The following is a 19,180-nucleotide window of genomic DNA, read 5'->3' on the forward strand; positions in this document are numbered from 1 at the left end:
GTAGTACGGGGAGGGAGGGGCGGCGGCTCCTACTCCACCAGCAACAGCGTACTTGCCGCGGTCGCGCGCACCGCATCTTGAAAGCGATCTGCAGACAGCTCATACCTTTTTGCATGCTGTGTTCGCAGCTAAGGTCACTGCTCTGTTCGCAGCTAAGGTCACCTCACTCGCTGCCGCTGCCGCGCTTGCTCACGCCAGCGTTTTGACAGCGAGCGTCCGCGATCATCGAGTGTGATGTGTTTGTCTGCTTGTGCCCGCTAACACTGCGCTTATTCAGTTAGTAAGCGAATTTTTCCAAGATTATATGGCCGATAAATCTACTATCCTTACTTCTTCAAGCTGTCTACTAATTTGCTACCACAATCGATTGTTCGCCTTGCGGGAGAATCTTCGACTTTTTTACTTGCCCGCTTTACTAATCCGCTGTATGACAGCCTATGTGTGGCTTCTGGCGCCGCCGAACGCCTGTCAGCGATCAGCTTCATTGATGCCTTAACGGAAACGCTTCGCGCCAGCCTTTATACAAGTTCCGCCCCTTTTTCCGCCACCCTCTCTTTTTAAAGACAGATGGGGGAGGGGCTTTAAACGTGCACCTAGCACGAAGCATTTTTGGCTGTACAAGATGAGCATAATCATTTTATTGCGATAGAAATTATATGGACACTCCGGGCCCATTTCTGCCGTTGCCGTCGTCGTGATGTTCCCTATAAAGTCCAACGGAATAACATCGTCGCCGCGCGCCGTATGCTGTATGTGCGAGTGAAAGCATGCGAGAGTGAGCCGGCGATGGCGGCTCAATCTCGCGCGCGTAGGAGAGGAAAGCGTGTAGGAGGCGCGCCGTCTTCCGCTACGCGCAAGACACCGGGGGATTGGAGGAAGGGCGGTTCTATTCCGGCGGCTGCTGCGTATGGCGCGGCCCCTATGTCTTCAAAGCGATCTGCGACGGGGACAGAGTGCAGGTGAAACGAAGGCTGATAGCTTCGTATGCGCTGTGTTCTTGCCGCTTAGTTCGCGTTGAAGCGAGAGGCAGCACGAAGGAGAATTCGCTCGCTGCTGCTGCCGCGCTTGCTCACTCCAGGGCTCTGACAGCCAGTCTCTGCAGTCATCGAGTGAGGTGTGTGCATGTTTCTTTGAGAGCGCATGGCGCAATGCTTGGCAATTTAGTAATCGAATGTTTACAAACTTATACGGCCCATAAAACTATTTCATATAGCTATCTACTAATATACTATCGCAATCGATGATTCGCCTTTCGGGCGAAACTGACCCTTTTTATGACTTCAAAAAACTACACAACGAGTGTTCTCCATCATGTCCTCCAGCGTCTTGATTCATGTGTCGTCAGCATTAAAGGTTACTATTGCAAACTACAATAATTCATCGCATGCGTCTGTTGCGGGCATGGAGGTTCACGATGGCAGAACTTCGCCGTGCAGAAAACAATTTTTCGTGCGCGCATTCATTATCAGTAGTTGGAATCAGCAATGGTATTGCAGTAGACCTTTACATACTAAAAACACACAATGATTTTAGAATCCTAAAATTAACGTTAACACCAAAATAACAATAAGACCAGAGACCAAAGGTGGCGTCGCTTTTGCATGATTAACTAATTATTTCACAGAAAGTGCGGCGATAGGTCCTCACCAAGTACAAATGTCCACAATTACTTCACAAGGGTGTGTTATTGATCAGCATATATTATTCTAGCAATATATAAATGAATAGGATGCAAATGAAAGCAAATTACTCTTCTGCGTGGCTTTGTTCGAACTCGAGTCAATGCGCAGCGTAGTTCACGTTTGGCAACGCGCGCAGTGTCATAAGCTAAATATCGTGCGCGAAAAGTTGTTCGCAAGCGTGCACATTTCTTCGCCCCATTCCATGACTGTGTTTGACGAGCTGGTCACCACCAGAACACGGGAATGGTCGGAAAAGGGCGCCCAGCTGACTGCCCTGCAAAGTTGGGCAAATTTCGGTAAGACTTGTGGCAACAAGCAATAAAGAATTATCCAGCCATCAATCTCCAAGAAATAAAATTATCCAGAGAAGCACCAACACGGAATGAGTGAGAGCGTACTCACCTACCGCAGCCTTGCGAGTGTATGTTTAAAATTGTTGTGTTGTTGTGATGGTAAAAGCGTGGGTTAAAAATTTAACGTACCCACCGCACTAGCTCAATGGCTATGGCGCTGCTTTGCAAACTACAAAGTCACGGGTTCAACCCCGGCCGCAACGCCCACATCCCGATGTGGACGTAAATGAAAAAAGTTCCTGTACCATGCACTGGATGCTCTTTAAATAATCCCATGTGATGAAAACCAATACCGGGCCCCCTCTTCAGCGTGCCTCATAATGCGAACATGGTTATTTGGGAGACCTAATGCCCAGATAAACAGGTAACACTCTGCTCTTAGCGATAGCTATGTGCACAGTCATCGATCGTCGAATCTAAATACTATGAATCAAGTCCACCTCCTATTTATACGCGTATCGCAGTACGTTCGACAGTAATCAATGGCGATTGAGTACCTTCGATAATGTACATTATTGGCGTCGCATGTGCAATTTTAGAACATTCCAGGAACATTCGATACGCACAAGCGCCACTAGTTCACGTGGCGGAAGGAAAGCAATGTACACCATGGCAGTATTAATTTCTTCCACTCCAGCTACTTTAAAAGTAACACGTAATAAATAAACTTGAGATGCTGTCAGGCAACAAAAGAATCTCGTTAAATACGATCGATCACCTGACTCATCGTGGTGTCACGTGACGAGGGCTAAGGAAACAACCTAAGACGTTTAAGCTTCTCTTTCACCCACTTCCACTATACCATGAACAGCCAATGCAAATACACAAATAACATTGATAGCAGGGCTTTTATTGGATGCATAAAGCACGCCCAAGCTTAGGTGGCTGCGTTGAAACCTCTGGAAAGTTACTGATACCTCGGATTTGTATAAGGAAGGTAGTGAAGGAGAATCGATTTCTGTTTACAGTTTTGCATAGCTTCACCCTATCTTTATCCTTATCACCACGTTAAGAGCAATAAGAGACTCAGGGCCATTGATGTCTTCACCCTCAGTACCTTTATTATAACTGTAGCACATTACTATTGAACGTCGCACAGCCGCTACGAATTGCCTTTCTCTTCATCACCATCATCATCAACAGCAGAAACCCGTTTTATGTCCACTGCAGGACGAAGGCCTCTCTCTGCGAGCTCCAATTACACCTGTCCTGCGCCAACCGATTCCAACAAGTGCCCACGAATTTCCCAATTTCCTCGCTCCACCTAGTCTTCTGCTTTTCTCTTACGCTACCCTAAAAGGCGCTTGCTTGTTTCCTGAATGATTAGTTGAATTTGGTCATAGTCGGTGTTAGAACATAACACATTGGCAGTAAAAACTAATGCTTAAATTGAATTCTAGGGTATTACGTGCCACAACCACGATTTCATTTTGAGCCGCGAAGTAGCCTGTGACTCCGGATTAATTTCGACTACCTGGGGATCTCTAGCGTGCCCCCAATGCACGGGACACGGCCGCTTTTTCATTTCGCCCTCATCGAAATGGGGCAGCCGCGGCCGATATTCCATATCGCGATATACTAATACTGAGCATTTCGGATTATATACTTAGCAATGCGTATCTCACCCGGTTTTCGCAAAATTTATGATGTCCGTCCTTGAAAGTGCTGGCTCGAAAACAATGTCTGGCCCATCCGATGCGTAGAGGTAGACCTTCGAGCCTTGTAGAACTGCTGTGCGGGCAAGTCTCAGAAGAGGGCATCGAAGAACCATATCGACAACCAGGTTCCTGAATCCCTGCAGGTCAGATTGGTTGAGTACCTCCTGGGTATCGGGTGACAGGCTACCGAACGTGTACCTCGGTTCCTGTCGGGTGAAAAATTTCTGCAGCAGGCCAAACACTGTCGGGGGGTCTTTCGAAGCGGGCAGCTCCTGCAGCAGGATCTGGTCGAGGAGCTTATGTCCTTCCTCCTTGTCATACCCGTAGAGCATTTCCTTCTGGAGAAAGACAGGCGGAAGTTCCAAGAACGCGTCCTTGCAATCCCCGACGGGACGCTTGCCGCAACTTGGCATGAACGTGAGGGGAGCCTTCTTGGCAGTCTCCGCGTACATTTTCCCCAGCGGAACGTCCCTAAGACAGGTGATGCTCGCGCCGACATCATTGCCCTTGTGGCATTGCAGCCCCTGCGCAAGCAGACCGAATGAAGCCGGTCCACCAGGAGGCAGCAGGGATGCCGGTGAGAGGCCAAGAAGAATGAGGCGCTTAAAGAAGCGTTTCCTGTGAAATGTCGCCGCGTACAAGTCCAGAGACGCAATGTATGAGCCGGAACCGTGGCCGAGGCCGACCATAGAGCCTGGGTCTCCGTTGAACGCACCGATGTTGTCGCTGATCCAGTCCAGGGCAAGAAATGCGTCCTCGATGCCTTGGTTTCCAGGGCTGTCCTTGGTTCCGGCGTCCAAGAACCCAAGCACTCCCAGTCGGTGGTGGATGAAGACAACGATCAAGCGGCCGGACACCGCCAGTGTTTCCCACGTGGCTTCGTTGTCTTTCACATGACCTCTCTGAAACCAGTCAGAGGAGAGCACCACAAGAACAACAAAGCCAGTCGCAGCCGGGTTGCACTGTACTGGAGCCCAGATTGAAAGGGTGAGGCAGTCCTCGCTAGAATTCTGCAACGTGCCAACGTCCTGCGAGTAAGACATGCATTTCTTTGTTAGAGAAAGATAGCCTAAGCGCATCTTAGAGTAGTGGGCGGTGCTGTTGTAGTCCACGATCTGGGACAATAACACGCCACGTCATTGTTCATCATGCAGGACTTGTTTTACTTATCAATCCGAAACTTGTAAAGGCTAATTAAAGTGCTGACAAGGTTACTCATGAAGTAAAAGTGCTTAGTCATAGATAGTCTTCACAACAATTATGCGCCGATTTAGGGATACTGCAACAATGTTCTAGTGGGCCAAATATTCCGAAACCATCAGCTATGGTGTTGCCTCTCAAATACTACCACCATTGGTCGTTCTACCAACCAATGGTAGGACACAAAGAATTCGTGAGTTGGACCAGATATTTACCTTGTACATTCAAAATAAGCACTAATCAGCATTTTCTGTCAAATTTGAGTGCTCAGTAGAAGACGTGAGGATTACTACTTTAAAGTTCTTATCACCAATGACAATTTTTCTTCAGCCCAATCTCTTACTGCTCTTTAAAGTTTTATGGATAATACTCAACGAGCAACGTATAAGGACGCCCTTGTCTTGAGAAGCCCCTTTAAGTCAATAATTAGCATAGGCTTTGCATAAACGTCTGAACAATTGTATTCCAAGGCGATGCACATCCAAGCGAAATCAAATCAAGATGATAAGATGATGCTTTGTGTATCTTAAGTGGGTCTTCATTTGAATTGAAGTTTATTACCACATAAGTACGTCGATGCACAGAAGCGGTAGGGATGGTAGGATAAAATTTACAGAGTACTTAAATCTTGATTTATATTAGAGTGACTCGTGGGACAATTTACTGTCGTTAAAAAATTTCAATAACCCGCTGATAGTAGGAGCACAATATAAATATTTCCTACAACTTTTGCCAAAAAGGAAACAAAACCTCAGCAATTTTTCACGGGACGCGTAATCCACAGGTTCCGTCAAGCGTGGCAGTAGCTTCAGCAAAGTGGTAGCGTGTATGATTACTGAAAGCAATTCAACACATTGAGGATGCCCGGGTTTCACTTCATCTGAAGCTGAATATCGGTAGTTTCTTTCTTTACCACCATTGTGTAAAACTGTCAGGAATATGTCGCGTTCACAAATACTCCCGAAGTAATGGAAAAGGTTACTGCCGTCTCCTTCATAGTAATAGCCAATGTAACCAAAGTTGCAAAATAATTTTACAAGCGTAGTTACGTACAGGGCATTTTAGCTAATTCCTGCCAAGCCTTAAAAATTACATTTGCGTTATGACAATGCAACCAACTTAGCATTGTCCCCTTGCTTTTTAAGCAGCATGGTCTGCATGCTTGCGGCATCGATCGTAGAATGTTTGAGGCCACTAACGTTGCTGCGCCTAAGCGTCTACTTAGGTTGTTCCTTTTTTCGAATCTCGAGCACTTTATTTTCAGCCCGGAAAAATTAAAACCAGAACAGTTGTCATCACGCAAAGTAATTGCTGGGATATTTGGAAATTGGCTCAACTACTAATTCATTAAAGATGCTTCTTTGTTTAAAGCAGCACTTCAAAAGTCGGTAAATTATTAGCTAGCCCCATAGTAAAAACACTCTGAGCAGCGCAAGACTACAGCATACAATACAAAGTTGGTTGCATTCTCACTACGCATACGTGTATTTCTTTAATATTGCACGAGTTAGCTGAGACAATTTAAATATTGTAGAGCACGCATGCCTCCAAAGTACGGTATTTCGAGCACCGAAATATTTAGCGACTTTTCGTCGCTTGGCTAACTCTTTGCAGCCACTTGCCCGCATCATTCCAGCATGGTTCGGGAGCTTTCAGAAATATGGATAATTTGACTTTGCTGCGTCTACGCACGAGGGTGGCATCTTATGTCGCTGAAAGAATTTGTAGCGGCATATCGTAACCCGCAACTACAAAACAATCGGAACATTATATCTCCGTGTGCGTTTTATTGCAGGAACTCGCGTCCGTTTATTGAATCTGAAGGCAACTTTAGCGCCGAGGAGGAATATACCACCTTCGAGATGATCAAAAATTAGCATCAAATGTAATCACCGAAGAAGAAGGCAATGATGACGACCCAAGAGAGAAAACGGCTCATCTGATGGTGACCCTCAACGTTATTACGCTTATTACACCTTCAATCACACGAACGCTCTTTGAGCGCGGCGTCCGTAGAATGCGAAATAGTTCGTTCCTGACGGGAACGACCGTAACCTCGGCCAATGCTCATGAATGCAAAGCGTAGCAGGTAGCAGTCCATGCTTATTTATCACCGCGTTTTTAACTATGTCCATCTATAGAGCGAGTAAAAAGTGGTAATGCACATAAACTGTTACCTTTTTGAGAGAACTCATTGGATCGCATCACTTAATTCTTTAGTAAGGAAGTGTAGGACTTCCGAAATTTGTCTCGTCGAACCCACCCAGAAACACTAACACCCCAGCTCCAGAAAATTATTCTCCACAGGGCGCCTGATAGGTGAACTACCGCTACATATGACTTGCTCGTAAATGAGTAATGTATACTGTTGAAGCAATCTTGGAAAAGCTGCAAGGCTAGTAAGTGCCTCATTTTCTTGTCAGCAATCTTTATGGCAGCTAAGCAGACGACGACTGCATCTAGTGATCAGAGGATATGACTCACGTAACCTCCGAAATGTTTCAGCGCGCCGCTGGCAGCCGCAGGCGGCACCCAATATCGGAGCTCATAAAAAAAATAAAAAAAATACGCGGTTTTACGTGCCAAAACCACGATCTGCTTATGAGGCACGCCGTAGTAGGGGACTCCGGAAACTTGAACCACCCGGATGTCTTCAACATGCACCTAAATCTAAGTACACAGGTGCTTTCGCATTTCGCCCCCATCTAAATGTGGCGGCCGCAGCCCCGATTCGATCCCGCGACCTCGTGCTTAGCAGTCCAACACCATATAGCGACTAAACAACCACGTCGGGTTAGATGTCATGAGGAGCAGCGGAGCGTTCTGGGACATGCGCCATTTCCGGCAAGTGGTAATGGCAGCATTTCTTTTTCTTTAGCTCACCGTATCAAGAACGTATACTTTTTCAAGCTCTTCGTGGTAGATCCACGCGTATATCAAAGCGCAAAATCTTCCATGGAGGCTGTTGTGCAATGTCGCTCCCTGAAACTAAGCTTTTGATGCGGTTCAAAATCTATTTCGCAGTTGGCGTTTAATGACCAATATAAGTAGCTTACTTGCGGACACCGTGGTCCATGTTGGTAAGCGTTGAAGACCGTGTGGGCACCAACGAGATTTGTCTCGTTCTTGGGCAGCCGGAAGCGGTTGTCGCCGCTTGTGTCGCCACCATACGGGATGCCAAAGAACGTGTGCACCGCCCCCCTGTAAGTTGAACGCCCGCGAACGGACACGCCAAGCGACTTCAATGCGACGTTCCGGTATTCTTCGGCGCACGCGTATTGCGACGGAGGAGTTGAGGCGGCCGCCTCAGCCTTGTTTGTCAGCAGGAGGAACAGCGTCAGGCAGGCCACGGCCAGTATAAGGGCTGTCAGCATCACAAGAAGGCTGGAGAACAGCAATGCCACGTTTTATGGCTTACTTTGATAAATCGCGCTTTTTTCTGGCAGCGGCAGGTTTAATAAATCTGGCCGCTGCACCTAGTCAGTGGTAGATTACTAAACCTAGTTACCCATATGTAGTCAGAACATCCAATACGGACATTCTGGACATTTGTCCTGCGGAGCGTTACTATAGTCACGTAGACAGTATTCAACATCTTCATACACTATACAGCTACTCGCGTGCCGCATATATTTCGACTCCTGCCAAACAGCCAATCTCGCGCACCGGTAGTTTTAGCAATTCGACCGGCGCTTCCATTAACTTGCTCTGAACCTTTCGGACAAGGGCATATATTATAAGCTACGCTCCATTGTGCTTGCAGATATAACAGATACTTTACATATTGTTACGTGGAAGCAGAGTAAGTAAACTAACCACACGGCGTATTTACAAGGGGCAGCAAACACTGGCCAAGATCAAGCAAGGCACGTCATCCTTAGATCAGCCAGAGGTCGCTTACGCGTACGTCCCACTAAATAGAAATGTGCACATCATCTTCTTCGAATAGCATTTAACAATATTTCCATTCCCTTAAAATTTTCTTATTTTCACTATCGTTCCCTACGTTCAAGGAAATTAAGGCACCCGTAGTGGCACTTCCTACCGCTACCACTGAAGAGTCCACCAGAGCATATGAAAGACTAAGTCTTTCTCTAGCTTAGCACACTAGCTGGTTGGAAGCTTACAGGAGTCCAAGCAGGTTTAAATTACCTCCTTGTAGGCACGATGCACAGTTCAGTGAGCACTATGACGTTTTCATTTGATCACCCTAACATCGTCGACACCGGCCGCTAAAGAGGCGATGAAAATGATACGCCATTCCAAACAATAGTGGCTCACTTTTCGTCGCTCGTCCGAGTGCTATGCACTGTGATTTGACGAGATCGAGCTCGAAATTGTTGGCACTTCTGATATCGATTGCGAACGTATGCAGTCGTGTGCAGAGGATGCGCACTTCGACTAGGGATAAGCGATCAAAAGTGTCAAGGCAAATGTATACAGCGTTTCTCCCATTTTTGTTCCGCCAGTCATTAGGCTGTGTGTTCTGGCGCTGCTCTCAACTACGAAAAGCACTTGTAAATGGCGCAGAGGTCACGCGCAAAACTACATTGCAGGGTGCAGCACCGCTGGCGACCAACACAGTACCAATTGGCCTGAGAGTCAGGTAATCATCTATTAGGAAACGTTCGCCAAGAAGTAGTGCGTTTACTAATAAAATACAGCTATTCAACTAGAGCTCACACTCAGACATAGGCGATCTGAAATATCCTTTGAAAAAAATGTACCGTCCTTCCACTACTGTGAAGAGGGGTGCAAGCGAAGCTCGGGATTCACGGCTCTTCATTGTCGTAACTCCTCGGCTTCGCGCTTCCTCATGGCGAGGTCGGCTCATCAGCGAGGAGCCCTTTCTCGAGCGAGTTCCTGGCGGCGTTCCTCAAACGCCGCCTGTTCTTCGCCCGAACGCACGACGTGCGGCCCGCTTCTGCTGCCATTCCTTCAACGCAGCCTGCTCTTCAGCAAAACGAACGAAACGCGCCCTCCCCATGTGACTGCCCATTCTCAACTGGCGAGAAACGGCGGGCGGGCGCGAGGCGAGCGAACACGCGATTACACTCTTTCCCTCCTCCGGAGGGAGGGGACGCCTGTGATAGGCTCGCGCCTTTGTGCTGCTTCTACTTCATGCATATACCTCTCTCTAAAAGGCGCGTATGCTGAACCGATAGTGACTGAATCCATGAGCGTGGTGGTCTCGCAACCCTGAGGGCGGTAGTTCGAATCCGCAGCCCGACAAGCAATTTTTATTTTCGCACGGCTTGGGTTTTTGGGCTTGGTGTACGTTCATGTGAGTTTCTCCTCTAGTGCATGAGACTCCCGTAGCATTCTTTCCTTGGCATTCCCTAGCATTCTTTCTTTTCTATAGCTGTCGACATATGCCGCCCATGCTCATTGTGTTCCTCCGCATGTAACGGACTCTTCCCCACGTCGCAGTGCATTTAGGATGCTTCAAACGGAGACCTAGGGTATGCGAATGGTATAGGTGCAACTGGCTCTGTAGGCAAACTGTTTATTGCGATCACAATTATATGGACACTCCAGGCATATTTCTGCCATCGCCGTTGGCGGGAGGTTCCGTATGAAGTCCAAGGGCGATCTAATCGTCCCTGCGCGCCGTGTGCTGTATATGCGAGTGAAAACATGCGAGGGTGTGCCGGCGATCGTGGCTCACCCCCATATTCTTAAACACGCCTTCACTCAGCGCTTCTCCTTGAATCAGCCAAGTTGAGGCGACGGGACTTCTTTCATTGAAAGTGCCATTAAGTTTCATGAACACCCCTCTCAATCTCGCGCACGCAGGTGAGGAAAGCACAGTGGGGAGAAAGTGCGCCGTCTTCCGTCGTTCGCAAGGGTTCGGGTGGAGGGGAGGGAGGGTGGCAGCGTTCTACTCCGGGCCGCTGTATCTTAAAAGCCATCTGCGAAGGAGACAGTCGCTGCTGCTGCCGTGCTTCCTCATTCCAGCGTTTCAAAAGCGAGATTCCACGTTCATCGAGTGAGATGTGTTCATGTTTGCTTGTGGACGCGTGACACCATGCTTGTTAATTTAGTTACTATGCCTATGTTTACAAGTTTATGCCGCCGATAAAAGTACTATCCTTACTTTGTACAGCTGTACAAGGGCGCTGCTGTTTGAAGGGCGCTGCGTCTTCCAAGACCAGCAACTACTGCTTATTTGAGGTGTCGTGCCTGACGGATTTCGTTGATGTACTTAAACGAATGGCTCTCATTCATTGAGTAAATTTTCTGAGCAGACTGAAAAAATTTCTTCGAGGTGTGATGAAAACGAAAATAGAATGAGACCCTCAAACTTGCTGTTCTTTGGCATAGAAAATAATGCTCGAGAAGACTGGGCTGCATCGGAGCGGAATATAATTTCTTTCTGCTCAGAGAAACTTGGTATCGCTGTAACTGGCGCCCATTTTGACAGAGTGCATAGAATAGGTAAGTTCGCTGATGAAAAGCGCAGACCTATCATTGCTAAGCTGACATATTTTAAAGATAAACGACGTGTCTTGGCTTCTGCGCACCAACTAAAAGGTTCTGGTCTCTACGTTCGAGAGGACTTATCATTTTCTACACGACAAGCCAGAAAACAATTGACCGATCACGCGAAAACACTAAATAAACCATTCAAACTTTCAGTTGACCGACTGCGCATTGATAACAAATCTTATGCATATGATGCCTCAAAGCTTTCAGTAATGGAAATCAGCAGATAGCTAGACCAAGACACATGTGAAGCGCCGCTAACTCACCGCATTGCTACATCGTTAACAATATCATTCACTAATATTAGAAGCCTGATGTCGAAACGCGAACTCGTCTCATCTTATCTTGAAGACTGCGACTGCACTATTCTTGCTCTCGCCGAAACCTGGCTTTCTCCTGAGTTAGCCGATCCCGAAATTCTTCCCGTTAAGCTAACCTATAATATTTATCGCTGCGATCGCTCAGATAGAAGAGGTGGTGGTGTCCTCCTCGCTATTAAAAAGACTATCGCATCGTACATTATTGACACATCTTCAGGTCTAGAGATTGTCTGGGCCGCATATCGCTGCCGTTCTGCTAAAGTTTTGATAGGCGTTTGTTACCGCCCTCCAAATTATAGTCACTGCTTCGTTGATGAACTGCGCAGCAACATTGCTAAAGCCACCCAGCTCTGTCCAACTGAGTTCAAATACCTTATTGGCGACTTTAATCTTCCTCTCATTGACTGGCCAAACTTGTCATCATCCTGCAGTTTTTCATCAGAATTCATTAGCCTAACATTACATTACAATCTGTTCCAGATCATTAAAGAACCTACCCGTGGCTCTAACGTCTTAGATCTTATACTATCTAACGCCCCAGAAACTATAGAACAAGTAACATACTTCGATGGTTTCAGTGGCCACAGATTACTGAATGTATCCATCAGTATCCCATTACCATTTACAGGTGTATTAAGTAAGACAATTCGTGACTTCAACAAGAGAAATTATGAAGTAATCATCACTGAGCTAGAATCATTTCTTGAACATCATTTTCTACCTTCGTTCCACACCAGGTCTGTTCATGATAACTGGGTCATGTTCAGAGAGAAATTATGCGCATTGGTGGAGCAGAACATTCCTTTAATCACAACAACTGAAGACAAAAACAAACCATGGTTCACTAAGTCCCTTCATCTACTCAGAAACAAAAAGAAACGTTCATACAGAACTGCAAAACGAACCGGCACCCCGTCGGCTTGGGAAAGGTATCTTAACTGTTTAAGTTCTTACTGCTCCGCTCTCAATGTAGCAAAAAATAAATATTTTTTTGCAAGACCTTCCTTCACTACTCAAATCTAATCCCAGAAAGTTCTGGCAAATTTTGTCTCCTGAACGCAATACTAATGACATCCCGCTACACAATAAAGAAAACAACGTTCCTATTCCTAACAGTGAGTGCGCTGTTAGTCTAATAAATTTTTCTCATCCGTATTCACGAAAGAAAGTATTACTAATTTGCCCATTGTTGCAGACCTAGATTACCGGTACATGGAACCTATTGACATTACTACTGATGGTATTGTTCAGCTTATTAATAACTGGAAAGTTTCGCTTTCAGCAGGTATTGACAATATTAATTCTAAATTACTAAAAAATACAGTATCAGTATCTAGCAAGTTTTTATTTCTCATTTATCATCAATCTTTTATGCCAGGTCAGATACGCCAAGATTTTAAAACAGCCAAAGTCATACCCATCTTCAAAGACGCTGACAAAAACTTAGCTGAGAACTACCGACTGATATCACTAGCGTGCATATGCTGTAAAATGATGGAACATATTATCATATTATCGCATCTCATGTTTACAAACATCTAGAATCGAACAACCTCTTTTTTCATGATCAACATGGTTTCAGGAGAGGTTTGTCGTGCGAAACGCAACTACTTGAATTTATTACAGATTTACATTTTAACATGAACTCAAACCTTCAAACTGACAGCATCTTTCTGGATTTTTCTAAAGCTTTTGACCGCGTAGCTCATTGTCGCCTGTTTTTGAAGTTATCATCATTAAAACTTGATTCACTAACTCTATCTTGGCTTCGAAATTTTCTTTCTAACAGGCAGCAGTTTATTTTCGCTAACAGCTTCTCCTCGCCCCTTTCAGATGTTTCATCCGGTGTACCACAAGGAAGCGTTCTTGGTCCCTTACTCTTTCTGATATACATTAATGACATACCAAATAACTTATCATCATACATACGCATTTTCGCTGACGACTGCATTATCTATCGTTGTATTAACAGCTCCGATGACCACCTGATCCTACAAAATGATCCTAACCAAATTATTAATTGGTGTGACACCTGGCTAATGACCCTAAATTCATCAATATGTAAAGTGATGTCCTTCACCCGCAAACGCACTAACTTGGACTATTCTTACTGTATTAAATATGTCCCATTATCTCGGACCTCAACATTTAAATATCTAGGCGTAAATCTTTCAACAAACCTTTCCTGGACTTCTCACATTACCACCATCTGTGCCAGTGCTTCTCGATCACTGGGTTTACCTGCGACGTAACCTTCGGAACTCACCTCCACTTATCCGCAAACTGACATTTCAAACATTTGTTCGCCCTCGACTTGAGTTCGCCGCTCCAGTCTGGTCTCCCCAGCAAAATTACTTAATTACCATGCTGGAATCAATCCAAAATAGAGCCGCACGTTTCATTTCCCGAAATGATGACTACCGTTCTAGCGTAACTCAAATAAAGATTCACCTTTCACTTCAGCTGCTAGGTAATCATCGCGACATAGCCCTTTTGTCATTATTTCATAAATACGCCCACCACACTAACAAACGTTCCATACACCTAGAAACATCATCGCACACGTCGCACAGATTATACAATCATCATAGCTTCACGCGCATCTATGGTAAAACAAGCATTTAACTCGTCTGCAATCCCACGTGCCATTCGGCTCTGGAACAACCTCCCCGACAACATCGTTGCAGAAACTGACCGTGAAAAATTTAAGCACTCACTGAACTCGCTCAACCCTTGTTAACCATTATTATCACACTCACTGTTCCTTGTTATTTTTTCTACCTTTTTCTTGCACTGTTATACGTTTGTTACAAACCTATATAGTTCCTTTTTATTGTACTCATATGCAGCTTTATGTAGCTAATATGTTTCTCTGACTTTTAAACTGTGTACTTGGCTGCTCTTTTCTTTTATTATTGTTGTTACTAGATTGTATGTACTTGATTGTATGCCCTCCTTACTCAATCCCCCCTTGTAAGGTATTTTAAAAATAAATACATAAATAAATAAATAAATAAATAAATAAATAAATACAGCTGTCCCCTAATTTGCTGTTGCTATCGATGCTTCGCCTTTCGGGCGCAACTGCGCAACCAGCAATCAGCAGCAGAATGTCCGGTATCAGCTGGCTCAAGTAATTCAGCGCATTATGCATGCTACCTGAAAGGCCGCCAAGTAGAGGCTACGTTGTCCATCGTGTATGTAACGCCCACCGCCATGTTCAGGCGCGCTGTCAGCTTCGTTACCCAGCCATCACAGTGGAACTAAAGTGAGTGATTCTGCTTCGATGAGGAGTAAGAGGCTTTTTACCCGCCTTGTTTTCCAAGGATGGCACTTTTCCGCCTATGGTTACCGTGTACATGGGACGGCTTTGCACTGTATTAGAGGTATAGAGATTAGCGCGAAGGGTAGGGTACCAAGCATGGTAGCGCATCACTGTTGCTCTTAAAAAACAAACAAAAATATCGTGCCATTAACTCATATTATTTCCTAAAGCAGTATCGGATCATATGAAGTTTCATCTTAAGAAAAGTATGTTCCCGTGCTGTCGGAAAACCTTTTTCGCAATAGATTCTTTAAGCAGTGTTTCCGGTTAATCGAAAATATTACTCAAACTGCCTGCCTCCTCAAGACATCATTATCTGCTCGAACTAATCCACCGCTTCCCCATGAGCCTAGATGACATTCCTATGATCGACATTAAAGCTTAGCCATCGCAAGAGCCTTCGCCAGCACCGGAGTATTCTGACTTGGTGCTACAGAAAATGTACTTACAAACTGAGGAGGGCAGTTTTCATCTCCGATCTGTGTTATTCGGGAAAATTTCTGGTCTACCAGATATTCATCCCCTGCACATGGCAATTACAAGCGTACGGGCTGCTCGACAATCTGCGCAGTCATTTCAACCAAAAAATTTCCAATCAAATGAAATCGAAATAAATCTATTGAGTATCACCCGTAGGTGTAATTTCTCATGCAAAACGCTTAGGCGAAGGCTTGACTAAGGTCTGCGGAACTTACAGTGCCTTGCAGCACAATGCAGTCTCACCACCATTATCATCGCCAATTTATTTATGTCACTTATACCTTTCTATGTCAGCTGCCAACACCTAGGTCAGCTGAGCTCTTCATTTATCGCTACATACACTGTTGTGCCGCCCTAAACTTCGTTTTTCCTTTTCTGGCACCAATGTCTTTACTATAATAGGTGGCCAGTTATGTCATTAACGCATTGGATCACCTGCCCAATTATACCGTTTACTTTTATTTGTACATCTGTAGAATTTGAGGTATCTGCGTTAACTTTCTAATCTCAACTGCACTCTTCATACCTGTTATTGTTAAATGTAACGATTCTCCTTGCAGGGTTCCTGTCTTCCTTTCATATTTCATTGCTGCTCCTACCTCAGCAGGTAACTCCTACAAAGGCGCCTATCTTTGAATGACTACCTACGGCAGCGGAATAACGACCCTTACGGATATTACACATCACTGTCTTCAATTGAATGCGTCGTCAAAAGAGTATTCTATGTTAAATATGCGAGATAAAATTTTAAAAGATAAAAAGACGAAACGTAAACGTGGCTTCTCACGATTGATCAGGAGGGACATGCCTGACAAGACGAGTGAGTATATACAGTGAGTAAAGAGAAGAAAATCGCAAGGGTGATTTTCCTAAAAACTATGTGTCATTCTACAGCTGGAGGAATGGAGGCTCACATGAAAGAATACAAATGCCCACATACAAACGCGACAGTACCATTAAATAAATTTGCACAATATGATGCATGCCTTTTCCAAAGGTGCGTGTGTACTTATCAAATAAAGAGATAGCCCGAACGTGAATTTATATCCGTAATTTGCGTATTTCTATTTCCTAAATAAAGGTTCAAATTTCACCGCCTATTAATTGGTTCGTTGCCTGGTGTGCAATGCAGGCTGTCATAGGCCATTCGGTTTCTGAACCTGGGTATGTGCTCGAACAGATAACTTGGGCCAAAAACAAGCTTCACCTCCTTTAGATTCCAACATTCCATAAGATCTGCGGGTGGCTTTATTTATTGGCGCAGTAATCAATAAAAGTATGCTAGCAGGCCATTTTGGCTGCATCGTGCTGCCTTCTACCGTACGTACCGGTTCGTGCGCAGCATAGAGAGGCTTGCGATTTATTCTGGAAAATACGTAATAACTGCTTATCTGGCCACAAAGGCACCTCTACAGAGGCGATCACCCAGCTACATCGAACGCTCTGTCAGGACCAGAACCAGCAGCCCAGTAACCGACGTGCCTCTCAGACTACACAAATGCTTGCTGTCGAACAACATGATGGGCACTCCTACAGTGGGCGCTAGCTATTTGTTAACAATCACCATAGCAACACTCACGTGAGATGCCTTCGATACCACGGCTTCTCTCTTTCCCTGCAGAACGAGGAGCTGGAGTATAGACAGCGATCTTCACCCGTCTTCGGCAAACCGCCGAAGCCAGACATGCTCTGGGGGGAGAGTGCGCTCGGGCTTAACATGGAGTCTGGACTAATCACGCCGTCTACGTTGGTCGCTGTAGAGGGCTTGCGGAGTGCCGACGGGGCGGGCAGAGCTGTGGAAGACCTGTGGTGCATCGGATCAGGATGAGCAATCGAGCTCTTCCGATATGCCGCTTGAGTGGCGGACGAGGACTTGCGACGCGTGGGGTCGAATTGCCTCTCAGGCTTGGGTTGCATCTCGCCGGTGTTGTGTGCAGGCAGGTGAGGCAATGATCCCCTAGAATGTCTTGCGGCCTTGCTGGTGGGATGGTGACTCATGCTGCTGTGGAGACACGCATGCAGGTAGGGTGCAGAACCAGTCAGTGTGTGGTAGAAAGGACGCGATGGAGGCCTTCAGCGATTGCGTGCTACGCGTGACAGCTCGAGCCTCACGCTGCAGCGGCTGATGAGGACGACGTTGGGATTTAAACACGACACGTACCCACTACAGGGGGATGAACCTTGAATCGGGCGTACAGAGTATACGAAGTTGATTGAGAAAGATAGATGTTGAACTTGGTTTAAATAATGCAAGCAGGTATTTTAAAAGGCTGATTTTTGGGCTATAGATAGTCTTGCATTCTAACTACGGTGACAGCGTAAAGTGGCGGACAGACACAAACACAAAACAGTTAAGAACGAGGCCGGGAACTACTTTGAATCGAGGTAAAATGAAAGGGTTATTAACATGGGGATAGGGAGAGAAAAAGTGTTATGAGCGTAGAGGAAAGAAAAATGATTATTTTCTTTTATGGTTGTGAGTGCTGACGCCATCCAAAGAGAGGACGATAAAAGTTCCGGCAGGAGCAATCTAAAGTTCACTGCCGACGTTAATGTGATTAGCAATGCAGTTATGCAGCGACACGCTTTATTTCCAACGCCTAAATACGTCATCAGCTGTGTACTGCAATCCAGTTACACATTCGCGCTTCCTCATGAACACTGTCCACCATCTAAGGCGCCACCACAAAGTGCGCGCCTGGCGCATGTGTGAATATATAGTACGACTAGATTTTTTGGCTTATAGAGTCTCCTACAATATACTAGAGGGAACACTGGCGCTGCAATCGTTGAGCCACCATGCGAATGCTGGGAAGTACATGGATTTGTCTGGTCTTCGTGCTACAGAACAAAATGACTCAATCGGGAGAAAGTTTCAGTCAACGCATCCACATGCTAGAAGAAAGAGATAATACTCGCAAGAAGCCTAAGTACCCTGCGAGAGAAGCCAAGATCATGCAGACCCTAGGCGAACAAGATGGCGAGGCTAACTAAAGAGAAAAATGACTACAAGCAACACCCACGGCTCAAAATTTGGCAATGGAACTGTCATTCTATCCGAAGTAAGAGAAGCAACCTTGTACAATTCTACACGCAGTTTAACCCGGACATTATTGCCTTACAAGAAACCGAAGCTGAAGACTTCAAGGTCAGTGGTTACCTCACTCACGTCACCGGCGGTAAGACGAGGACAGCAATCCTGACCAAGAAGGCCGTCGACGCTCAACGATACGACATCCAACACCGCATCGAACACACCCTCGTCGAAATCATACCCGAGAAAAAACAGCAGCAAAGCCTCTTTGTGTTAAACGTGTACAGCCCGCCAAAGGACCACCTAAAGGATCTAGACAAGCTAATGCGAGAAGTAAAGAAGCTGAGCAAGGATAATGGACTGATAGTCGTTGGTGATTTTAATGCTCCCAATGTGGCCTGGGGATATGCGGCCTCAAAGAAAAAGGGAGAAGATGTACACAACGTAGCCCAACAACACCTCCTCACGCTACTCAACGACCCGCACACACCCACGCGCATCGGCAACAGTGTATCTAGAAACACCAGCCCCGACCTCACATTTGTACACGGACTCAAACAGTATGAGTGGAGCTGCATGGACGAGAATCTGGGTAGCGACCATTATATAGTGCAAACGATCACCCCGCACCACAAAGCGACG

General features: G+C 45.8%; 1 protein-coding gene across 1 annotated transcript; it reads right to left on the reverse strand.

Moving 5' to 3' along the window:
- Positions 1-1,258: 1,258 nt before the first annotated feature.
- On the reverse strand, positions 1,259-17,421 carry LOC126532149 (acetylcholinesterase-like). The gene is made up of 4 exons (XM_055070543.2): positions 17,084-17,421; positions 7,950-8,277; positions 3,661-4,721; positions 1,259-1,956 (listed from the first exon to the last, which is right to left on the reverse strand). Exons 1-4 carry the CDS (start codon positions 17,419-17,421, stop codon positions 1,821-1,823), a joined length of 1,863 nt encoding a protein of 620 aa, XP_054926518.2. The 3' UTR covers positions 1,259-1,820.
- Positions 17,422-19,180: the final 1,759 nt, after the last annotated feature.

Source organism: Dermacentor andersoni, chromosome 5 (genome assembly GCF_023375885.2).
Source record: "Dermacentor andersoni chromosome 5, qqDerAnde1_hic_scaffold, whole genome shotgun sequence".
NCBI lineage: Eukaryota > Metazoa > Arthropoda > Arachnida > Ixodida > Ixodidae > Dermacentor > Dermacentor andersoni.